At 43.6% G+C, this 19,809-nt stretch overlaps 2 protein-coding genes and 1 long non-coding RNA gene across 4 annotated transcripts in view; 1 reads left to right on the forward strand and 2 right to left on the reverse strand.

The window, feature by feature from the left end:
* Nucleotides 1–13,600, reverse strand: ARRDC2 (arrestin domain containing 2). 2 transcript variants are annotated; one of them, XM_007424480.4, is made up of 8 exons: nt 13,028–13,600; nt 5,475–5,541; nt 5,214–5,361; nt 3,996–4,098; nt 3,374–3,630; nt 2,309–2,471; nt 1,454–1,605; nt 1–1,263 (listed from the first exon to the last, which is right to left on the reverse strand). In XM_007424480.4, exons 1-8 carry the CDS (start codon nt 13,293–13,295, stop codon nt 1,207–1,209), a joined length of 1,215 nt encoding a protein of 404 aa, XP_007424542.1. In that variant the 5' UTR covers nt 13,296–13,600; the 3' UTR covers nt 1–1,206. The 2 variants fall into 2 exon arrangements, with proteins under 2 accessions (XP_007424542.1, XP_007424541.1); XM_007424479.4 differs by lacking the exon at nt 13,028–13,600 and adding an exon at nt 6,535–6,905.
* LOC148214665 (uncharacterized) overlaps nt 13,133–19,809 on the forward strand; it is a 16,663-nt gene continuing 9,986 nt past the window's right edge. The window contains exons 1-2 of the long non-coding RNA XR_015797649.1: nt 13,133–13,273; nt 13,637–13,762. This is a non-coding gene — a long non-coding RNA (uncharacterized LOC148214665). The remainder of the gene's footprint in view (nt 13,274–13,636; nt 13,763–19,809) is intronic.
* Nucleotides 15,660–19,809, reverse strand: part of SAXO5 (stabilizer of axonemal microtubules 5) — a 10,920-nt gene continuing 6,770 nt past the window's right edge. The window contains exons 5-6 of the mRNA XM_088149795.1: nt 17,467–17,564; nt 15,660–15,842 (exon numbers count right to left, since the gene is read on the reverse strand). Coding sequence (XP_088005921.1) covers nt 15,660–15,842; nt 17,467–17,564 — 281 coding nt within the window. The remainder of the gene's footprint in view (nt 15,843–17,466; nt 17,565–19,809) is intronic.

Raw genomic sequence — 19,809 nt, forward strand, 5'->3', positions numbered from 1 at the left:
TTAAAAAGTGTGATTAATTTAATTGCAGCACTTGTACAAAACTAGGAATGCTGAGAAACACACATAGTTTTCAAAGTGAAAGGCAACCAGTTTATAAAATGTGAACCTAGAAATAGGTTTATGTCTGTATCAAACCAGAGTAGAACAGAAAAGAGGTACAAAACAAGGCCACCAGCCCTACATAGGGCAGAAGCAGGATGTTTACATGCTTAGAAGCATGTGGAATGCATCTGAGAGGGATGATTCACTCCCTCCCCCCCCTCCCGACTTGGGAGTCTAATTAAGACCCATTTTGAAATGGGGAAAAGCACGCTCCCACCAACTTCTCATACAATCTATTTCTATTCTGCATTTCTGTTGAATGCATACAACCGACATTACAATTTTTTTCTCCTAAATTCTGTCCTCTATCTCAAAGTGTTCGTCTTGAGAATTTAGACCCAACGTAACTGAAATTGCAAATTAATCACCTATTGCAACCACCATAATCCCATTCACACCCAGTACAATTACAATTACATTGCAATAAGCAAAAACAAATCACTCCCTGATGTAAGGGGAAAAAAGATGTACTCCCCTTCTGCCTCTTACACAACTATCTACAACTTTTCGACTGGGGCTCTTGCCCACTCAATCCTTGACCATTCCCGTATCTGCTTGTCGAACGAGACTTAAAAGCGAAATGAAACTGGGCAATCCAAAAATGTCAGAAGTGCTAATAATGACACTGAGTCATAAGGCAGGAATTCTTTTAGCTAACTTCCGTCTTGAAGACATATATGGAATCTTAGGCAATGGAGCAGAAATGTTTCCTCAGACTGGCAGGTTGAATGGGTTCTGCCGCTTCAGTCTACAGAATAAAAACCCACCGTGTAGGTCTAGGGAGGACATACTTAAATGTACCCAAGAAAAGCAAGAGATTGGTCTAGAGTTCAAATGCTTTTGTGTTGATCTTAAACAGTCACCACTCATGAGCTGAGGAAGAGCTCTCTTCTCTTTCTTCATCACCAGCGCTGATCTAGCCTGGACAAGCTCTGTCGGTTACGGAGAGAGTCCGGTGAAGGCATTCAGTGTAGGGCACCATCTAAGAGTGGGCACCTGCATTTCTTCTGGGGCAAACGCCTGTTCTTCACCCCCACCGTGCTTCCATTGTGGTCATCTCTCTTGTAAATGATTTCCCTTGATCTCAAGTCAGGAGTGCTTCCTTCAGCAAGTCATACAGCGTGGACGGATGCTGTTGTCAGATGGAGGGTTGGGGTCCACCTAGATTTCAAGGAGGGCAAGACAGGAGGAAAAGTTAGGAACAGCTCCCCCCAGGAAACTTGGTTTGATAAAACAATTGCTTTACTAGCAATACCCTGATAAAGGCTAGGATAAGCATGACAGCATAGAGAAGCTGAAAGAGAGCTTCCCCAGCAAAACAATGAGCTGTGTGCCACTCTCCCATGCTCACCTCTGAGTAGAGAGGAGGCGGCCGGAAACGAAATTCTTGGATGTAGGCAAAGAAAGGTCCTTCAAGTAAGGTAGGAGACTCATCCTGAGAAGGAGGGGACAAGTTCTCAATGGTTTCTTCACCAGACACTATAGAAGAGTACTCTGGAGGAGCTAAGGAGAAACAAAGTCGATTAGCTGAGTGCCCCTTACGTGAATTCAAGGGTCAAATCTAGATGATGGTACAGGCAGGACCTCATCTGTGTTTCATAAGTTATCCCAATACTATCTAAGGAGAGCTTGTTATCTAATGCAAGACAGCCAGCAATGGTGTACTGAATAAATCAGAATTGGATGGTTTCACACAATACGCTAAACCATAAACCGAGCAAATCACATTATAGCTTAGCAGAGTATATGGACCCAAACTAAGAGACTTGAGTGGATTCATGTAAATGAAATGTTATTGCTTTTAACCATCCCAAGAAAGATGGTACCTGGTCAGGTCTTAGCAGTACAGAGGGTTCCAACTTGCTACACTGAGAAAGCTTCAATGTCATAACTGCATGTTGTAGCCATGCGCCCCAGAATTTCATTCCCCTGCCTTTCATTTCCCTTTCCCCCCATAAGCTATTACAAACTAAGCAAAAGTAAGCAAAATACAACTCCAGTAACACCATCCCAAAGAAGGCTGTATTTCAATTCCTATAACTGATTGCAAAAAAAACAATTCTTGGAATTCTACTTGAGGCAGGCCTTCTCAGTAGAGGTGTTGCAAATTCAGGACCACCTGCAAGACGAGCACTTTCTTTGCCTAGTTTCAATCACTAGATTTCCCAATTTGTTTCACTATTCACTTCAGCCTTAAGCTGCTTACCCTCAGGCTGCTCAGAGATCCCCATCTGCAGCCAATCCATACTGACGCTGTACTGGCTGCTGATGCTCGAAGTGCGGCTGCCAAACGGATGCAGGGGGATTGTGCCTATGACTAGCGGCAACTCCAGGAGCAGCTTGGAAGTCCCTGGGATGTCAATGCAGACCTGCCAATATAAAAGCCCACCATTCGCTTTTAGGAAAAAGAAAAGATTCCCTATCTCATCCAGCATATCCAGGCTGCACTGAATAAAGCAGTTCAGGCTTCTGAAGAGCTCTATGTTCTACATCTCAAAAGCTAAGATTGCACTTCATTTGCATACTTTGTATCAGATAAGATATTCAACATTTTGAGTGCTGTTTCCAGTTTTGGGCACCATACCTTAAATAGGATTCAGACAAACTGCAACAGGGGCAAAGAAGGGCAGTGAGAAAGATCAGGGGGTAGAAACACATGAGCATCTTTGCATACAGCAGAGGACCTCTGATAGAGGGGCTGGCAAAGACTGGAATATTCTCCTAGGGAAGCTCTTTTTATCACCCCAAAAGGAGTCTAGAATATAGGAGAAACCTCATATTTAGATATGTGCCTTCAAGTCAGTCTTGACTTCTGGCAACTACATGGACAAATCCATGCAGTTTTCTTGGCCTGATTTTTTGGAAGTGGTTTGCCCTTGCCTTCTTCCTAGGGCTGAGAGAGAGTGACTGGCCCAGGTCCACCCAGCTGGCTTTGTGCCTAAGGCGGGATTAGAACTCATGGTCTCCTGGTTTCAAGGCATGTTTAGGAAATCTCTGTAAAAGAACGTTTTACCAAACCGATTTCAACCATTCTATTTTTGTTAATTTCACTGATTCTGTACAGCTAGTGAATTGTCATCAACTTTTGCTTTGTTTAAGTATGAGATTAAAATTGATGTTTTGAAATAGTTCATTTATAAGATACCCTGAGCTCTTTTAAGAAGAGGTGGGATAAATGAATGAGCCAATAAAAATGAGATTTTCTGGGGTGCAGAGAGTTATTCCGCCAGACAGACCTCTTAGGTTTACACGGATGCCCCTCTGAGCTCACCTTCAGTGCATATTCAACATGGATGATGCGACACTGCAGGATGGAGGGCCCAACCGGTGGGATCTTTAGAGCACGGCCATGCCACACCTCTCTCTTCCCTGCTGCAATGGAGTCTCCCACCATGCTTGCCACCACTGATTTTTTCTGTTTTTTAGTGCCTCGGGCAATGAATGTCTGTGTCTGGATGATGGCAGCCTTTGGTACCACAGTACGGGTGGTGCAGTTGTCAATTTCAGCAAAGATGGGGATGACCTCACCTGCAAGGGAATGGAAGGGGGGGTATTAGAGGCAATGTGCTACTGATCCTCTGTTATTTGTCTGCTCTTTTAGTCTCTTTCTCTAACCTTGCTGGTCTCTAAATTTTTGCAAGGAGCATGCATAAGCTTGATGGCAATGCCACTGCCTTCCCCCCCAAAACTTTTTGATGGCCCAATTCTTCATGAAGGAACTTGGAGAATATTCTGGCTAATGCTATGTCAGTGTTTTGGCATTTGGCTGATTGCAACTGTACAAAAACGAGTCATTCACCAAGACTGTACATGCTGGGGACATCTGGCTGATGATGAAAAGAGGAGCTATCCCACATTGCAACCCACTCCTAAACAATTGCCTAAAAGATTACCTGGTGTGTAGCCTTTCCGATCAATTTTGGCTGAGACCGAAACCTGGCCACGGTTACAGTACCACGCTCGCGCCAGCTTCTCTTTGGCACCAGCCTGAGGAGCCTGTTGGAAGAAGCAAAGCAGAGAGAGACACGTTAGCAGCAGGAAGAATCTGGAGCTGCCTTTCTTTTCCTGAATCAAAAGATGTTTCAGTGAGAAAGAGGATAAACTTGGAGAAAGGTTGACAGACAATAGTGAATTCCTTCTCACAAAGGATTTGGAGGAAATAGGTTTTTTGTTTTTTTTTAAGTTTTCTTTGGGTGCTGGATAATTTCCCTGTTTCTGGATCCTCAGAGGTATAGAAATAGAGGAACCATTCTGTGGCAAATGATTAGAGACTGCTTGTTCTTCAGCGTTAGACAAGCTTATGACTGGGTTACCCAGGAGGTACAAACCATGGTCCTAGGAGCTACAAATCATAGTAGTCAAATATGTAGGCCAGAGATCAGACTATAACTCTCCAACATCTGACAAATGTGTTAGGGCTGCAAATTCTGGATAGCACTAGGTTAGGGAAGACAGGATTATGATATTGAATAAAAGCATGGCACTAAGAGTCGCCTTCATATGAGTGATCTCGAAAGACCTAACTTCAATCCTCTTCAACCATGAAGTTCTTGTCATCAATGTTTGTACTCAACATCTCACCAGGATATTGCATAGAATCACAGGAGGCAAACATGATGGGAATGGTCCTATCTAAATTAATGATCTAAATTAAGTAGCATGAATTTAATGCTACTGAATTCAATACTACATTTTCTGATGTAAATAATACAAGCACACACTATTATAACCTAATACTTTGGACACAAGAATAGAACAACTGGCAACAAACAGTACAAGACCATTAAGCAGCTGCAATTTTTAAGGGAAGGCTAAGACTGATCTTGACTGGGCTGTGAAACTAGATAAGGTCTGATTAAGATTCTCCAAGGAATTATATGGCTGTAGCAAGACAGGAAAACTTTAACAATATCCTGGAAGAAGGCAGCCTCAAACTGTTGCTGATGCATGACAAAACTACATGGATACAGTCACCAGGAATCCAACTACCTCCTACAAATAATCTTTTATCAATTGTAAATTGCTACCATGATCCAGGTTAACAATTCCTTTCTGGGGATGATATGGAATGATTGCCTTCCCTTTGACATACCCTTCCTATCTCAGCTTACCAGTAATGCTGGCGTGTTGATATCGATGGGTTCAATCACTGTAAACTCCTTCTTGGCTCTTTTGACTGAAGACCAAGGCCGGTGTAACTTGGCCTTCACCCAGTAGCGGACGCTGCCATGCTTTCCTTCAAAGGAGGTGGCCAAGGTCCTGTTTTGGGAAAAAGAGATATTAAGACTAAGAATAAGGCTGGTGCCAACCCCTCCAGCTAGAAAAAGCCATTATTACGAACCCCACTGTATTTGGAAAAGACAAGGACTCACCCTGGGAGCTGGAAAGTGAAGGGGAATTCATGCCTTCCTGCCTGAAGGACCGTGACATCTCCATTGTCTGTTAGGGAACAGAAGGAAGAACAAAAGCCCTTTTCAGTTTTGTTTAGACAAAGTTCCATCAAGCTTTTTGTGCAGTAACAAATCAACAGAACTTAAGTGAAACAAAGCACATATACACACCCTAGAGATAGCAAACTGAAGACAGGCAACTGAGAATTTCTCAGCTACATTAGCCACAAAGGTGTTTAAAAAAGACAAAGCAAAGCCACAAGTCATCAAAGAGATCACAAGACGGGGCTGTTTATATATTTTTTTCAGAACAACTGATGACAAGGGCATCATATGCCCAAGGAAAGTATCTTAATATACCCGTCCATGGAACAGGTTGAAGCTAAACTCCCTTACAGGAGCCATTTTGGAAACTCTTTAATTTGCCTAATAAGACTACAGATTTCAGAAGCAAGTCGCCGCTCAGACAGCAGTGCAAAGTGTCTCAGACACTGCAGGATTTCTCTTCCCCTGTCCCCACAGCGTATAATATACGGCTTCCAAGAAGAGAAGGGGCTGATCCAAATTTGCCCGTTGCATCCACTCCCCTCTGGCATGGAGCTCCAGGCAACCGGCCCGCTGGAGGAATTCTGCAGAGGGCAGCTGCACCGAGGTCTGAGAAACCAGCCCCGAGAAAAATCCAGGTCCCGCAGACAAATTCGCCTCCCCATCAGATTAAGTCAGACCTTCCCAAAGCAGCAGCAGCAGCAGCCGCCGCCGCCAGCAAAGTCTGGGCTGGTGCCTCTGCCTGGGTCCTCCTGTCTCGCAAGAAGCCCGCAGCTGGTAGACGCGACGCGCGGCTCCGACGCTTCAGTCAGAGACGGAGAACCGAGGAGAGCCCGGGCTTTGGACCGGAGTCCGGAGAGAGGCCGAACTTTCCGCCGGCACCCTCGGGGGCACCGCAGGCATTCCGCCCCAGCGCAGAGGACCGCGAGTCCGGGGCGCCCGCTGGCCAAAGCCGCTCGGGCGCGTGGCGCTGCGTCCTCCTCCTCAAGCGCCCTACCTGGCGGGGCGAGGAGGGTCTCCCGGTGGTTGAGGAAGTCCACCTGGTCGCTGTAGCTCTGCGTATAGGCTGTGCTGGAGCCGGCGCTGCGGGACTCGGTCCAGTGGACCTTGGCGCAGCCCTGAGCGTGGATGTCCAGGGAGCCCAGGCGCGCCTCGCCGGACAACTCCAGCACGACGCGACCGGCCACGCTCTCGCCCGAGCTGAAGACCGGGGGCGAGGCCAGCTCCGGACAGTCCAGCACGATGGCGAAGCGCTTGAGGCGGTCGAAGAGCATGGCTGAGGAGGAGACGGCTCGGTCGGATGGAAAGCTCCGTCCGATCAAGCGGCGCGCAAGTCGCGCTCTGGCCCTCCCCGGCGCACGGCCCCTTTAAACGCTTCAGCGCCTCCCGAGCGCGGCTCTGCGCCCCACCGCCGCACCTCCAGCAGCCGGGCGGCCAATCAGAGGGGAAAGGTTGGCCTCAGAAGGCGGGGCAAGAGAAGCGCTTGCAAAACAAGTCAACAAGCATGCGCTCCGTCGTTGAAAGTTGGCTGGCAGGGTGCTTGGCTGCCTGACTGACCCCTCTCTTTGCTCTGGAGTTTGCAAATGGGGGCGGGGGAAAGAGGAATCTCCAGAGAGATAAACTTTCCTCCACTGGGCAAAGTTAGCCTGGCAGGCCGGTCAGAATTTTTTAGAAATGCCCTGTGATTCAGGAAACCCAAGGAGAATTGAAATAACTCCGACAGAAAACAATACGGTTGTTATTGATATGATCTTCTCCCACCCTGCAGTGCTTCTATCCTAGCATCTGGAGGGAAGGTGGCATTCACTTAAACGCCACTATGCTCCTGGATCTGGGTCTTTTCGCTGGTATTCCCCTTACATACACGTGACCTGTTTTTCCCACGTCCCGATCATTCCTATAGTTAACGTGGACATTCTCTCTCCAAGGCAAATAGTGTAGCTCTCAGCTCTTTGTAAGATCTGACCAGAATTTCTATTTCAGTCAACTGAAAGTGACAACTTACTATTGCACTATCTTGACCTGAGGCTGAACAATATGCATACCTTTATGGATACCTCATCTTGCTGGAAGAATTACTTTGGAAACTCCCCTCTCCTCTATCTGCTCTCCCATTCTATAACCTAGTTAGTTAGTTAGTTTAGTTCCTGGCAAAGGCCACTTTTACCATTCTCTGGTAAGGATCTTAGTTGGCTGGGGAAGAATGGACTCTGATCCCTGGGGAAAGGGCTGAATGCACCTTTTCCCATCACTGATTTGCAGCCTTCCTTCCAAGCTCCCAGGTGCAGCCATGAGTTTGCCAGCACTGGCTCAGAAGACCAAAGGACTTGAAAAAACAGAAGACCTGCCTGACCCTAGGAAGGAAATTCTGCTTTCTTGCAAGATATGGTAACAAACTTAGCTCTGAATCTGGGGCAAGAGGGTGCTTTTTCACCCACACAGCTGTAGATTCCAGGGAAATAACTATTCCCACATCATTTATCATTTTGGAAATCAAGCACTACTGTTCCTATACAGCTCTCCCCAATAAAGGCTCAAAGGCAGAATGGTACAATCTCTCCTTCTCCTTCAAAATCTTCTTGGCAGGCTCACCTGGGCCAAAGAGAAATCCACAACTTAAAAGCAATGTGGAGAATTATAATGCAGAGAGAGATGTGGTAAGAACACTAGAAGTTTCCACCTGCTTATCTCCTTTGTCTAAGAGGAAATCACAAATTGCCTGTGGAGGATCATAAGCAAAAAGGGAAGGCAACAGTTTTTTTGTCTTGGACGTCTGGTATTCAGAAGTAAACAGCTTTAGGACATGGAGGTTCCTGAATACCAGGAAAAATCACAAGCGTTCTGGCAAGCAGTCACTTGATGAGCATAAAAACAGCCACATTTTGCTCATAAGACATGGCGATGCCAGAGAGAGAGAGAGAGAGAGAAACTTGTTTTAACTTTTGGCATACACTGCCATCGTATGGGGACCATGGGGACCACATGTGCATTTCTGCATGTACTTATTTCTTGCTGGATTACTGTATATTTAATGGCCAAGAAATAAATAGTCACAAGTAAGCAACACAATTCTGGGAATGGATTAATGATGCCATAATTTCTTATGTTCATAGGCTTTTGTACATTGTACTCTTCTTCAACAAAGATGCAAAGCTGACAGATCTTCCAGCCAATCATTTCATATATAATACAAATGGAATCTCGCAATGCAAGAGGTCCAACTGATGATATTCCTATAAAAATTCTGGAGAACAAGCACCCCTGTTACTAAGGGAGGTATAATACCTACTTTCCCTCTCACACTTAAACACATATACAGACATACTTCCTTATGGTATCTTAAAGGTTAACAGCCAATCCAAGGCTGTTTAATCTGCCACAATAAAACTGCAAAGTTGCTTTTGTTCCCCCTTGTTGGCTGAAGAAAACTATGATGGCTACCACTCTGGAATTTAATATTTGAAAGGAGTATCCTCTAATTTAACCTGGTTCCCTCTAAATGTATTGGATTAAAGCTAAATTTCCAGCCAGTTTATGTTGGGATAGAAATTCAGTCCTGTTGCACATAGTTAATGGGGACAAGACAATTCTTTGGGAATAGGGGCAGATTGTAAATCAACTCCTGGCAGGGAACGAATCATGTGGGATTCCAATTGAATTTTTTAAGTAGTTTGCTTTCTGCTAAGCCACAAGCAGATCTTCACCTATTTGTTATTACAGATAACAGTAATATGGTAAATGCTAAAAAGAATATCCTGGCTTTTTGTTAAGATCAACTAAAATAGTGGAAAATAAAAGAGGGCAATCTTTCATTTCAGACCCTTCAAAACTCTTCCGGGTATGATGATGATGGTGATGATGATGCAAAACCAGAGGCCATCAAAGGATATTCCTTTGAAGCTCCAATAATCTTTAAGATGATGTTCTGGGATCACTAGCAGACCACCGTCTACTAACTGGAAATCAGAATCTGCATCTTTCAGGGAAAGACCCCTCTCTGCTGGAACCCTTCGTACTCTCTGCCCCACCTGACATTTTAAAAAGATTTTTTAAACTAAAAAACAAATTAATAGGAAGCTGGTATGCTGCTAAGCAAATCACTAGTCTTACCATTGTGTTTCTTTTCAGAAATAGCCTTGGATTCCATGCAATTCCAGCTTGTACAAAACAAAGCATACAGTATCAGGATTAGTTAGCTTCGTGGCAAATAGAGGCTATGTAACTGGTTACACCTGCTGTTATGGCAGCCATTTTGTGAATAGGCTAATCTCGACGGCAGCCATTTTAGGAATGTTTTCTATATTCTAAATCAGTCCTTGGCCCAAAAAGGTTGCCTGTTCCTGCATTAGTAGATTAGGTAGACCTCTTGGCTGAATTAGTAAGACATAAGAAGCCATATACAGTGATTGAGCCATAGCTTTGTATGCAAAATTCAGACCCAATTCTCCCAACCTGACCTCCAGTTAAAGGGTCTTAGGCAGCAGAACTAGGATAGGCATGTTTCTGCCTGAGCTGCACTGCCAGTATATAAAGTAGGTGGATCAATCAGCTGTTTTGATGCAAAAGAAGGTTGCCTATCATGAGCTCCTGCCTTGCTGACTCATAAACTGAGGCAAGATCTGAGTTGTCTAAGGAGGGGTGATATTTACAAAGCTAGTTAATCGCTCCTAGTCAAATCTCAGAAAAAGCTTTTTATGTTTACACATCCTTGTGCAAACAGCTCTAGGCTTGGTATCCCAGGGTCCCAGGAAGATTTCTGGAAATGATAACTAAGGAAAAAGAAATGCACCAGGAGAGCCTGCAAAAAGAATGGAGGAGTGCTGAACTAGAAACTGTTCTCTCTCTGATTTCCTTCTCTTCCTAAAGTTTCCTAAAATCCTCTTCCAAAATTGTGAGATCCTTTAATACAGTAGCTTCAAAAGTACTTGCTTGTCCACTCTACTCTTGTTAGGGTTCCTTCTCTAATTGTCCCCAATTTTGGATGAGATTTGGATGGCAAACTAAAGATAGGACTTTTTCTATGATGGGACATGTCTTTGGAACAGTCCTGGATCTTTACACCAGGCTCTTACATTAATAGTACTTAGATGCTAAAGTTAAGATTTATTTTCTTTTTTCCACCTTTCTTGTGAAATTTGATTTACATTTGGCTGATTTGAATGTTTTATAGACTTCTTACTGCTGTTTTAAGACTCAGTTATGTTGTACTTCGTGATACAAACTTATGAATAATAAATTTAAACATAAACATATACCAGTAGTTTACAGTGATTGGGGATTTGTTTCTATGATTGTTCATATTTTTGCAAGCCACATTGTATACTGGTCTTAAAAAGGTAAGGTGTGGGCTTTGTCCACAAAAGAGAACTTGCATTCATCTAGTATTTTATCTGTCATATTTTGTGTATAAAACCTGGGACAATCAATCCCTGTATGATTTCCCCTGCTTGTTAAGAATGTAATGCTTCTTTTGCTTTTGAGTGCCATAAGAAGAAAAGAAGAGCCATGCTGAGTCCAGATCAAGATCCATCTAGACCTGCAAGATGTTTGCAGTATTGACTCACAAGATTTTCTTCAGGAAGTCTACAAACAGAAAATGAAAGGCAATTGCCATTTTTGGCTGTTATCCAAGTGACACGTGTTTCATCTTAGACCCCTTCTGAACATGGAAGTTCCATTTGTCTACCACAGCAAAGATTGTAACAGAGAAACCCAGCAAAGGAGAATTCATCTAATTTAAGTGTTTCAACCAGCCAGAGGCTTACCAGAAGCCTCTAAAACAGGGTTTCTCAACCTCGGCAACTAAGATGTGTGGACTTCAACTCCAGAATTCTGGGAGTTGAAGTCCACACATCTTAAAGTTGATAACATTGAGAAACCCTGCTCTAAAGACAGTCTGCTCTGTGGTTACCCCAGAGCAACAAGTACCATGTGGCATATTCCCTCTGAACATGAAGGTTCAGTTGCCATTTTCTGCTGCTTAATAGTGTCACTGTCTAGAGCCTGGAACTGCACCAAAAAGGGCAATTTTTTTTCCCTCAAGAGACCCAGAACTTTGGAACTTCCCGCCTCACCTTTTCCACCATTGCACATTTTTCTTTGAATTTCTCTCACAGAAATGCAGACAGAAATTCAGAATCATTTCTCATCAGGATTTAACAGATATAACACTGTCTGTTATGTTGAACATGGTAAAGTTGAAGATTTGCTGTATTTTAGAACAAAAGAATGCCTTTTCACCTCCCCTTTCCCTTGCATTTCTCTTATTTTTCCTTCCACTTTCCTTGGATCTTACGGCTGTTGGGTGAATAACCTTGCAGAACTGTTTCATGTTTTCACCAGTTGCCTCAGTCAATAGGTGGGACACAAAGATACAAATATTTTAAATGAAATGTAAGAGTGGTGATTCCTTTGATTCTCAACCACCGCTAAAGCACAGAATATAGATGTCTGTAGCTATTTTGACCATTTCTAGGGCAAAGAACACCACATCCTTCAGCTGCACATCAGCAAGAGAGGACGAATCAGTTGTGCCAAGGCACTCTCCAGCATGTACATGGGTGTTCCGAAGCTCATTCCATTTCTAGCACATTAGAGAACCCAGCTGTCTACAAATTCTTTCCTTGTTTGTGGGCCTCATTCAATACAAAGAATTGCCTCCACTTCTGTGTAGCAGCCAGTTGGTCTCAAGGCAAGAAGTCATTAATTCTCCCATTGGAATTCTTGCCTCTGCACAGCTTTGGCCAAAAAGCATTCCTTCCTTCCTTCCAATTTCTATATTCTACTTTTCCAACAAAAACCCAAAGTAGTTAAAGAAGACAACAATGTCAATGCAACAAGATCAAAACAGCCCGCACAAGGCACAAACAAAATCACCCTGGAAGCTGACAAGATCTGCATTTGCTAACCCTAAATAAATCACAATAACATTTCAGACATTTAAACACCAGCTCTTTTCAAGCACACGCCGTATCTTGGAAACGTGGTATCTGTGTTTAGCTGACATTTCACAAATGAATTCATTTCCTGAAATGCACCAGTTGTGAAGTAACATTTCTTTCCCCTTGCAAAGTGCTTATCGTGCATAACCATAAACAAAAAGACTCGCACCATGGACATTAGCGGGGCCCCCTGGCCTCACCCAGTTTCTTGGCCACAGCGCTGAGAACGGAAATCTTTCCAGTTCTGGAAAAAACTGAAATCATTTTTGATCCAATTTTTCTGTTAAAACCCAGGCTTGTTTCTTTGGGGCGGGGCAGGGATTTCGCGGGGGGGGGGTGGATTGCTAAATTGCCGTTAATGATTAAGTTCTGTTTTAGTTAGCACAATAGTCACTTGCTTAGATAGCAGATACTTTGCAAAGCATGTCAGGTCCCGGTTCCGCTCCTCGGCTGGTGGGACTGGATCAAGGAGACAAACAAGCTCGCGAAGCGGCAGGCAAGCCAGCAAGGAGACGCCTGGAGAAAGGCAGGGAAAAAAGACCCTCTCACCTCTAATCAGGTGCTGCCGTCTTCGCAGGTAGGTCTCGTAGGCAGTGTAGTCGCTGTAGACCGTGTTCATGCCAATGCTCTTGCTCTCCAGCCAGTGGGTAGCGGCCAGACCCCGCGCGCACACCGCCAGGGCTCTCACTTTCAGTCCTTTGGCCACCTCCACCACCACTCGCCCGGAAAGAAGCTCTCCTCCCCGGTACGCGACTCCAGGACCCCGGCCGGCGTCCAGCTCCAGCGCAAAAGCACGTATCCTGCTGAAGTGCTGCATGTTTGGGCTGCAGGTCCGCCCAGGGAGCCGCTGGAGAGCGGGACGGGTTGGAGCCCGCTCCGGAAAGTGGGAGCGCGATGCTCGAAGGGCGGCTTTCGGGCGCAGCTGCTCTCCAGCGCTTGGCCCTAAGCTGTGCTCCCCAGCAGCACTGATGTCTGGGTCAGAGCAGGCCGTCAGGCTTGCAGGTGTGGGGCAGAATGGGAGGGCCTGGGCTTTGGAGAGGGAAGACCGGGGCTTTGCCAGCAGCCACCGTCTGCCATCACACAAGGCGACTGGCTGCCGCTTCTCTTTCCTGTTGACTTATTAGGCGCATAGCCTTGCCTTAACTGTACAACTGACAGCAACAGGCGAGGAGCGTCACCAGCAGAGACACCTCCCTCTCCCGCTCCCCCACTTCGTCTTTGAGGGAGTGTCTTCAAAGTACCGCGCGCAAAGACGCCTTCCAGCCCCTGCGCCTTCCGATCGCAGTAAGCGCCGAACCGGAGGGGGAGAAGTTGAAGCCCGTCTTCTCCCCGCGGTGTATTTTTGACACTTGCATATTTGCATTTAACCCTTCGTGATCGGGGGAGCCTCTCTTTAATTAGGCTTTTGGAAGAGATGAATGCTTTTCAGTGGGCAAATGCTCACATTTGGGATGACTGTTGATTACCAATGAATAATTATTTCCAGGGTTAATTCTGTTTTTTTGTAATTTGGTTAAAAACTGGCATTATATATGAAATGCTGCTAATTTTACACACACACACACACTTATATGTATATGTGTGTGCGTGCATGCATGCTTGGCAGCCAAATTTACCTAATTTTATATTAGTTGTTTTGAGTGTTTAATTATTGGTCAGACTGGATTTTGTTTGGAAAAGTGAAACAGATTATAAATATTAATTGAACATGAAAGGATATGACTACCTACAGACATAGTGTGTTCATGTGTATTTTTTTAAAAAAATTTATCCCGCTGTTTTTTCATATACAACTCAAGGTGGCAAATGTACCAATATTCCTTCCTCCTCCGATTTTCATATTCATATGTATATTTATTCATATGTATTTGCACCAATGTATATATTTATCAATGCATTTATTTATTGATTTGCAAGATTCATATACCGCCAACTCCACAAACCATATGTGCATGGCTGTCTATTTATTTAAAGCATTTATATGGCTGCCAAACTAAAAAAATGTAATAATGTAAGTCCTGTCTATTGTAAGTATTGTAAAGAAACCTGTTTTAATTTGAATGCCATATCTGTGACACAGAGAGTTTCTGTTCGCCATGGTTTGTGATTTGATTGCTGCTCTTTTACCTCCAGTCTTTGGATTAGTATAATTGTTTGTTCTTAGACTGATTCTAGAGGTGATTTTTTAAGTTGACAACTTGTACTTTTATGGCAGCATTGTCTAACTACCAAAAGTATCTATGACAAAAAAAGCAGGGTGTAGTTACTCAACTATGACGCAAAATAATACAAAGTGTGCAACCTCTGAAATTACATTGTCCTGCATAATTAAAAAATACAAACTTAAAACAAACATGAGAAATCACATGGCAATATGCACGAACTACTTTGGGCAGTATGTGATATAGTATTAATATTAAGGGGAAAATGTCAAGAGAAAAGATTATATTATTGTTCGGATTGCTGATGTAAGACTGTTACAAAATTCTACTCTGGCCCCCAGTTTTTCACCTAAGAGGGACACTCACATGGCCCATTACTATCAGGACAATGAGGACAATATCCAGGGAAAGAGATTTAGTGATGGAGCAGAATTGCCAACTGTCAGAAATTCTAGAAAGAACTGCTCCTGTCTGTGCTCCTGCACTCTGAAGATGCCGGTTACAGGTGCTGGCAAAACGTTAGGAAACAAAACTTCCAGAACACGGCCACACAGCCCGGAAGACCCACACCAGCCAATTCTAGAAAGATTAAAACTTTTTTCTATAAAAGTCCCCATGAGTAGTTATGCCAGCAATGTTTTCTTCAGACTACAGAAGTTTCTGCTGTGGTCTAGCTATGTGCTAGAGGAGTGTTTCTCAATCTTGGTAACTTTAAGATGTGTGGACTTCAACTTCCACACATCTTCAAGTTGCCAAGGTTGAGAAACACTGTGCTAGAGGCATTGTCTTCAGAAAGGAGGGAGGGAGCTAGAAAGAACCTAAAGGTGGGGCAGGGACACATACGTTAGAACATCTCTAACCTGTGAAACTAATTCTGCCATGAAGCCAAGATTGTGAGAATTGACGGGACTGAAGAAGTGAAGACCTTGATGGCCTCGACACTACATGGATATTTTTCAGCAGCAAGCCAACGGGCATCTGATTTATTCATTCAAACATCTCAGTTAAAGAGGCATTTTTCAAAGAACAAACTTCTTCCTGGGTTGATACTTGACCATAGTGCCAAGGGGAACATTGCTCCCCTGGAAGTCTGCCGTTGCGAGCATGATTGGTCCACTGTACTTCTCTGGATAGGCATCTTTTTGTTCGGTGCTGAACCAACGTTGCCCCTTCCATGGGTGGATCAGATGGGAATATTTAATCTGGAAAGGCAGAAAAAAGGTCAAACAATAAACCTTTTACAATGTGCTAAGTGGCTTCATCATCATTGGTTACTGAAACCCTGTTCTTCTTGTGATATAGGCAGCACTCAGGAGGGCCATGACAATTTAGAAATCCTAAGATCCTGTGAAAAATTAATGCAGTAATTATGAACAATACAATGATGATGAAGACAGGTGCAAACATATTTATTTATTTATTTATGTATTTACTTACTTACTTACTTATCTATATACTGTACTGCCTCAATTACCAAGGTAACTCTAGGCAGCTTACATATTAGGGTTAAAACAATAATAAGAGAGCCAGTTGGGTCCAGCGGTGAAGGCACCAGGCTAGAAAGCAGGAGACGGTGAGTTCTAGACCTGCCTTCAGTATGAAAGCCGGCTGGGTGACTTTGGGCGAGTCCCTCTCTCAGCCCAACTCACCTCACAGGGTTGTTGTGGTGGGGAAAATAGGAGGAGGAAGGAGTATTCAGTATGTTTGCCACCTTGAATTATTTATAAAAAGAATAAAGGCAGGATTAAAAAAAGTAGTAAAGGTAACATTACCACCCATTGGGGAGGATAACCAACTCAAAAAAGATTAAACCATCAAAATAAACTACCAAGAAGATAACTCACTACACCTTTGCCCTGCTGGAAGAGCAAAGTTTTCACAGCTTTATGAATGCCCAACAGAGTTGGGGCCATGCGGATTTCAGAGGGCAGGCTCAGCTCCAAGGAAGGTGCTCCCCCTAAGCTCCACGAGATTACATCACAATGCTTTACAGCTCAGTCCCCACAACCCTCCCAATCCTGGTTAGTGTCAAAGGGCTGGAATGTAAAGCAAAACACAACCTAGTAAGTGAAACAGCTGCCTGAACAGAGAAGACATCCAGGTAGCACAAAACAGGATAGAGGGTCCAACAGATCACCTGAGGAGAGGGAAATTAAAATAGCCTTCTCACAGATTGGCTAATAGGAAAGGAAATCAACCTTTGGGTAGCTTGAGCCTAGTTAACAGCCAATTAATATTTTTTCAATGGGAGTTCTTGCTTAGAAGTGAGCTCCTGATCATCCTGTCTAAAATATCCAACAGAGCTAACAAGAGAAGGGAAGGGAGGCAGAGAAAAAGCAGTTTGCTAGATTTGGAGACTGAAATACAAATTGAAAAGATAGAGAGGAGAAGGATGGTCTTCAGGAGATCTGCTGTCCTGTAGAAGGAACCATTTGTCTTCACCTAACTAGGTGTCTAGCTAGGGATAATGTCTAGCCAATTCTGGTTGATCTTGAAAAGCTAGGCAGCATCCAACCTGGTTAGTATTTGGATAGAGGTCTTATAGGAATTCCAGAATAGTAGGTTAGACTAGGAAGTAACCCCCCCCCCCACCTTTCGGAACTATTGCCAAGAAGGCTACACAGATGTGTACATGAAATCATCAGGCATAGTGTGTGACTCAAAGGAGACTTTATCTTTTTCACCAGGAACACTTAGGAGGAGACACATCATCAATGAGAAAGGGCACTTTATGATCTTAAATGGCCCAGCTGACAATGCTAAAACCTGTGGGAGAGATACCATGTGCTTCTGTAGGGCACTCAAGACAGTAAGATTCCTCCCAACCTTTTGCAGTTCTTCCTCTGTCAGCTGATACCTCTTCTCTTGGTGAGGAACAAGCATATCCTGTGTAGTAGTGGTGCTGGTGCTGGATGTTCCAGGACCTGAATGAAGAAAAAAAAAGCAAAATGTTTAAGAAACAAATATTGCTCTCCCTCCCACAAAAAAGTCAAAAAGATTAAATGAGGATTAGGCAAAGACACATCTAGAATGGCAACAAAAAAGGATGAAAATAATCTCCTTTCAGAACAAACTGGCCGTGTTCACACATTAACCGAGTTACAGTTCATTGCCCAATCAACTAAGGAATACATGAAGCCACAAAAAATATAGGTTAAAAATAGCTGAACTTAACATGTTACATGAATGCAGTCAGTAGGTTTGTAATTGACCTGATTAAGTGCATTATGTGAACATAGCCATTGGTTATTTTTACTCATTGGGGGAATCCTACAAACTCTATGCCTGCAATAATTCCAAACCACAACATAAGGATACCTAGGCTGTTATCATGATTTCATGATAAATATCACCTTTATCTTTTTCATAATGAAAACATTAGGGGCATATATTTTCCTGTTCATTTTTTCCCCAGAACATTTATTTCTCATAGGACCGTCTTTTTATTTCAATATGACATCTCCAATGGCATCTTTTGTAAGAGACGAGAATGAACAATATTGTTTTATCCCCTCCAACAAATGTTCTTTTGGCAGGGCTCCTGATGTTAGAGAGTAGAGCGCTGGAGAAAGTGGACATTATGATATAGGTGATAACTTTGCAACTTCATAATTTCATAACTGGATGGAACTAAATGTGGTGCCAGCTCATTTTTTTCAAAGGAAAGGGTAGAAATAAATTTCAGCAGAGGATTCCTTTGTACTGTATATGTGAACAAGAACCCTGTAAGGCTTAGCACATGATCCCACCTTTAAAATATAGGACTGTACCTTGATAGTTGAAGCAAATGCTGCTACCCGTTGAAGTCTTGTTTTTGGAATCCAATTTGTGCATTTCAGGAGGTGGCTGATAGTCAAAATGTTGGGTAGTATTGAAAGACGGTAGTAAGTGTGTATCTCCCAAGCGCAGTTTTGTTAGTGGCCGAATCAGTGGCTGGTTCACAAGGTCCTTAGCATTTGGCTGAGTAGAGAGAAGACACGAATCTACTTTATACTCTCTGTCTCTAGCTTTCTGTTTCTTTCTTTCTTTCTCTCTCTCTTTCTCTCTTGCAACTGGCAGCTTCTCTGTAGAGGCTCTGACAGAGAGCAACCATCAGCCCATCACTGGCCACTTGAAATGCTACCTGATTTGAACTGGGACTTTCTTCATCCTACATATGTGCTCTGTTATGAGCTACACACTTTAGAGGAGGCATCAGCTTCTTGCAAACCCCATATGCTTGCTGAATCTCCACTTGCTCTTTTGGAGCCCCTCAACTTTTCTTGCCAGGATCCTCCATGAGGAAATATCTCTTGGCTTTTAAGTCAGTGACCTTCCAGGAACCCATTGTTTTTCTAGGACAGGGCAATTCCTCCAGGTCCCATTGAGGTTCCATGATACCTAATTCTGAAGCAACACATTATTTCATGTCCTCAAGATCTTTATGTAATTATAACTCATAAACATAACTCCTCCTCCCCCTCCTCCTCCTCCTCCTCCAAGCTCATATATATTGCGGTAAATACAGGATGTTTCTTGAGCCAGCAGGGCATGGATGGGTAAGACTGGAAAATGTTTCTGGTATTAGGATATAATGAAGAATTACTTTCTAATTCTAACTACATCTCAGTTCCACTACTTTTTTCCTGCAGAAACTGTTCTTTGCTCCACTGGACTTCTGTTGGGGAGAGGAGAATATGCAGTGGTTTAGGACAAGCTTTCAGTGGGTAGAAGCTTCACAGAGAAAGATCCAAACTTGAAATAAGGAGGAATTTTCTGACTATGAGAGCTATTAAGCAGCTTGCCTCCCAGAGTTATGGCTCCTCCATCACTGAAGTTTTCAAGCAAAGGTTGGACAGTGATGGGTCTGGGATGCTTCAGGTGAGAGATTGAACTAGAAGGCCTCCAGGGTTCTTGGTTCTATCATATTGGAGCCATACTGGATCTAGCCAAAGAGTCATCTAATTCAGCATCTTGTTTCTCATTGTGTCTGGCCTGAGGCCTCTGTCCAGCTGTTATCCCATCCATCAGGCATTCCCGAAATAGATGGCCTGATTTTATCAAGGGATAAGTTCTTAGGGACCAGTAGAAGAACAGCAATAGGTGGATCATTCTCTCATGTTGGTGAAAATGTATTAAATGTCTTTAGGAGAGGAAACTCAAAATTAGCTATGTCTGAAATCTTATATA

This window comes from Python bivittatus, unplaced genomic scaffold (genome assembly GCF_059951505.1).
Source record: "Python bivittatus isolate LINGU-HERP-01145 unplaced genomic scaffold, Pbiv_v1 ctg000580_np1212, whole genome shotgun sequence".
Taxonomy (NCBI): domain Eukaryota; kingdom Metazoa; phylum Chordata; class Lepidosauria; order Squamata; family Pythonidae; genus Python; species Python bivittatus.

Excerpts from the sequence above, each read along its gene's own strand:
- ARRDC2 (XM_007424479.4), bottom strand. The coding sequence starts at position 6,811 with ATGCTCTTCGACCGCCTCAAGCGCTTCGCCATCGTGCTGGACTGTCCG. Across the intron at positions 4,099-5,213 it reads TCAACACGCCAGCATTACTG|GCTCCTCAGGCTGGTGCCAA; the intron begins GTAAGCTGAGAT and ends TTCTTCCAACAG. Across the intron at positions 3,631-3,995 it reads TCGGAAAGGCTACACACCAG|GTGAGGTCATCCCCATCTTT; the intron begins GTAATCTTTTAG and ends ATTCCCTTGCAG.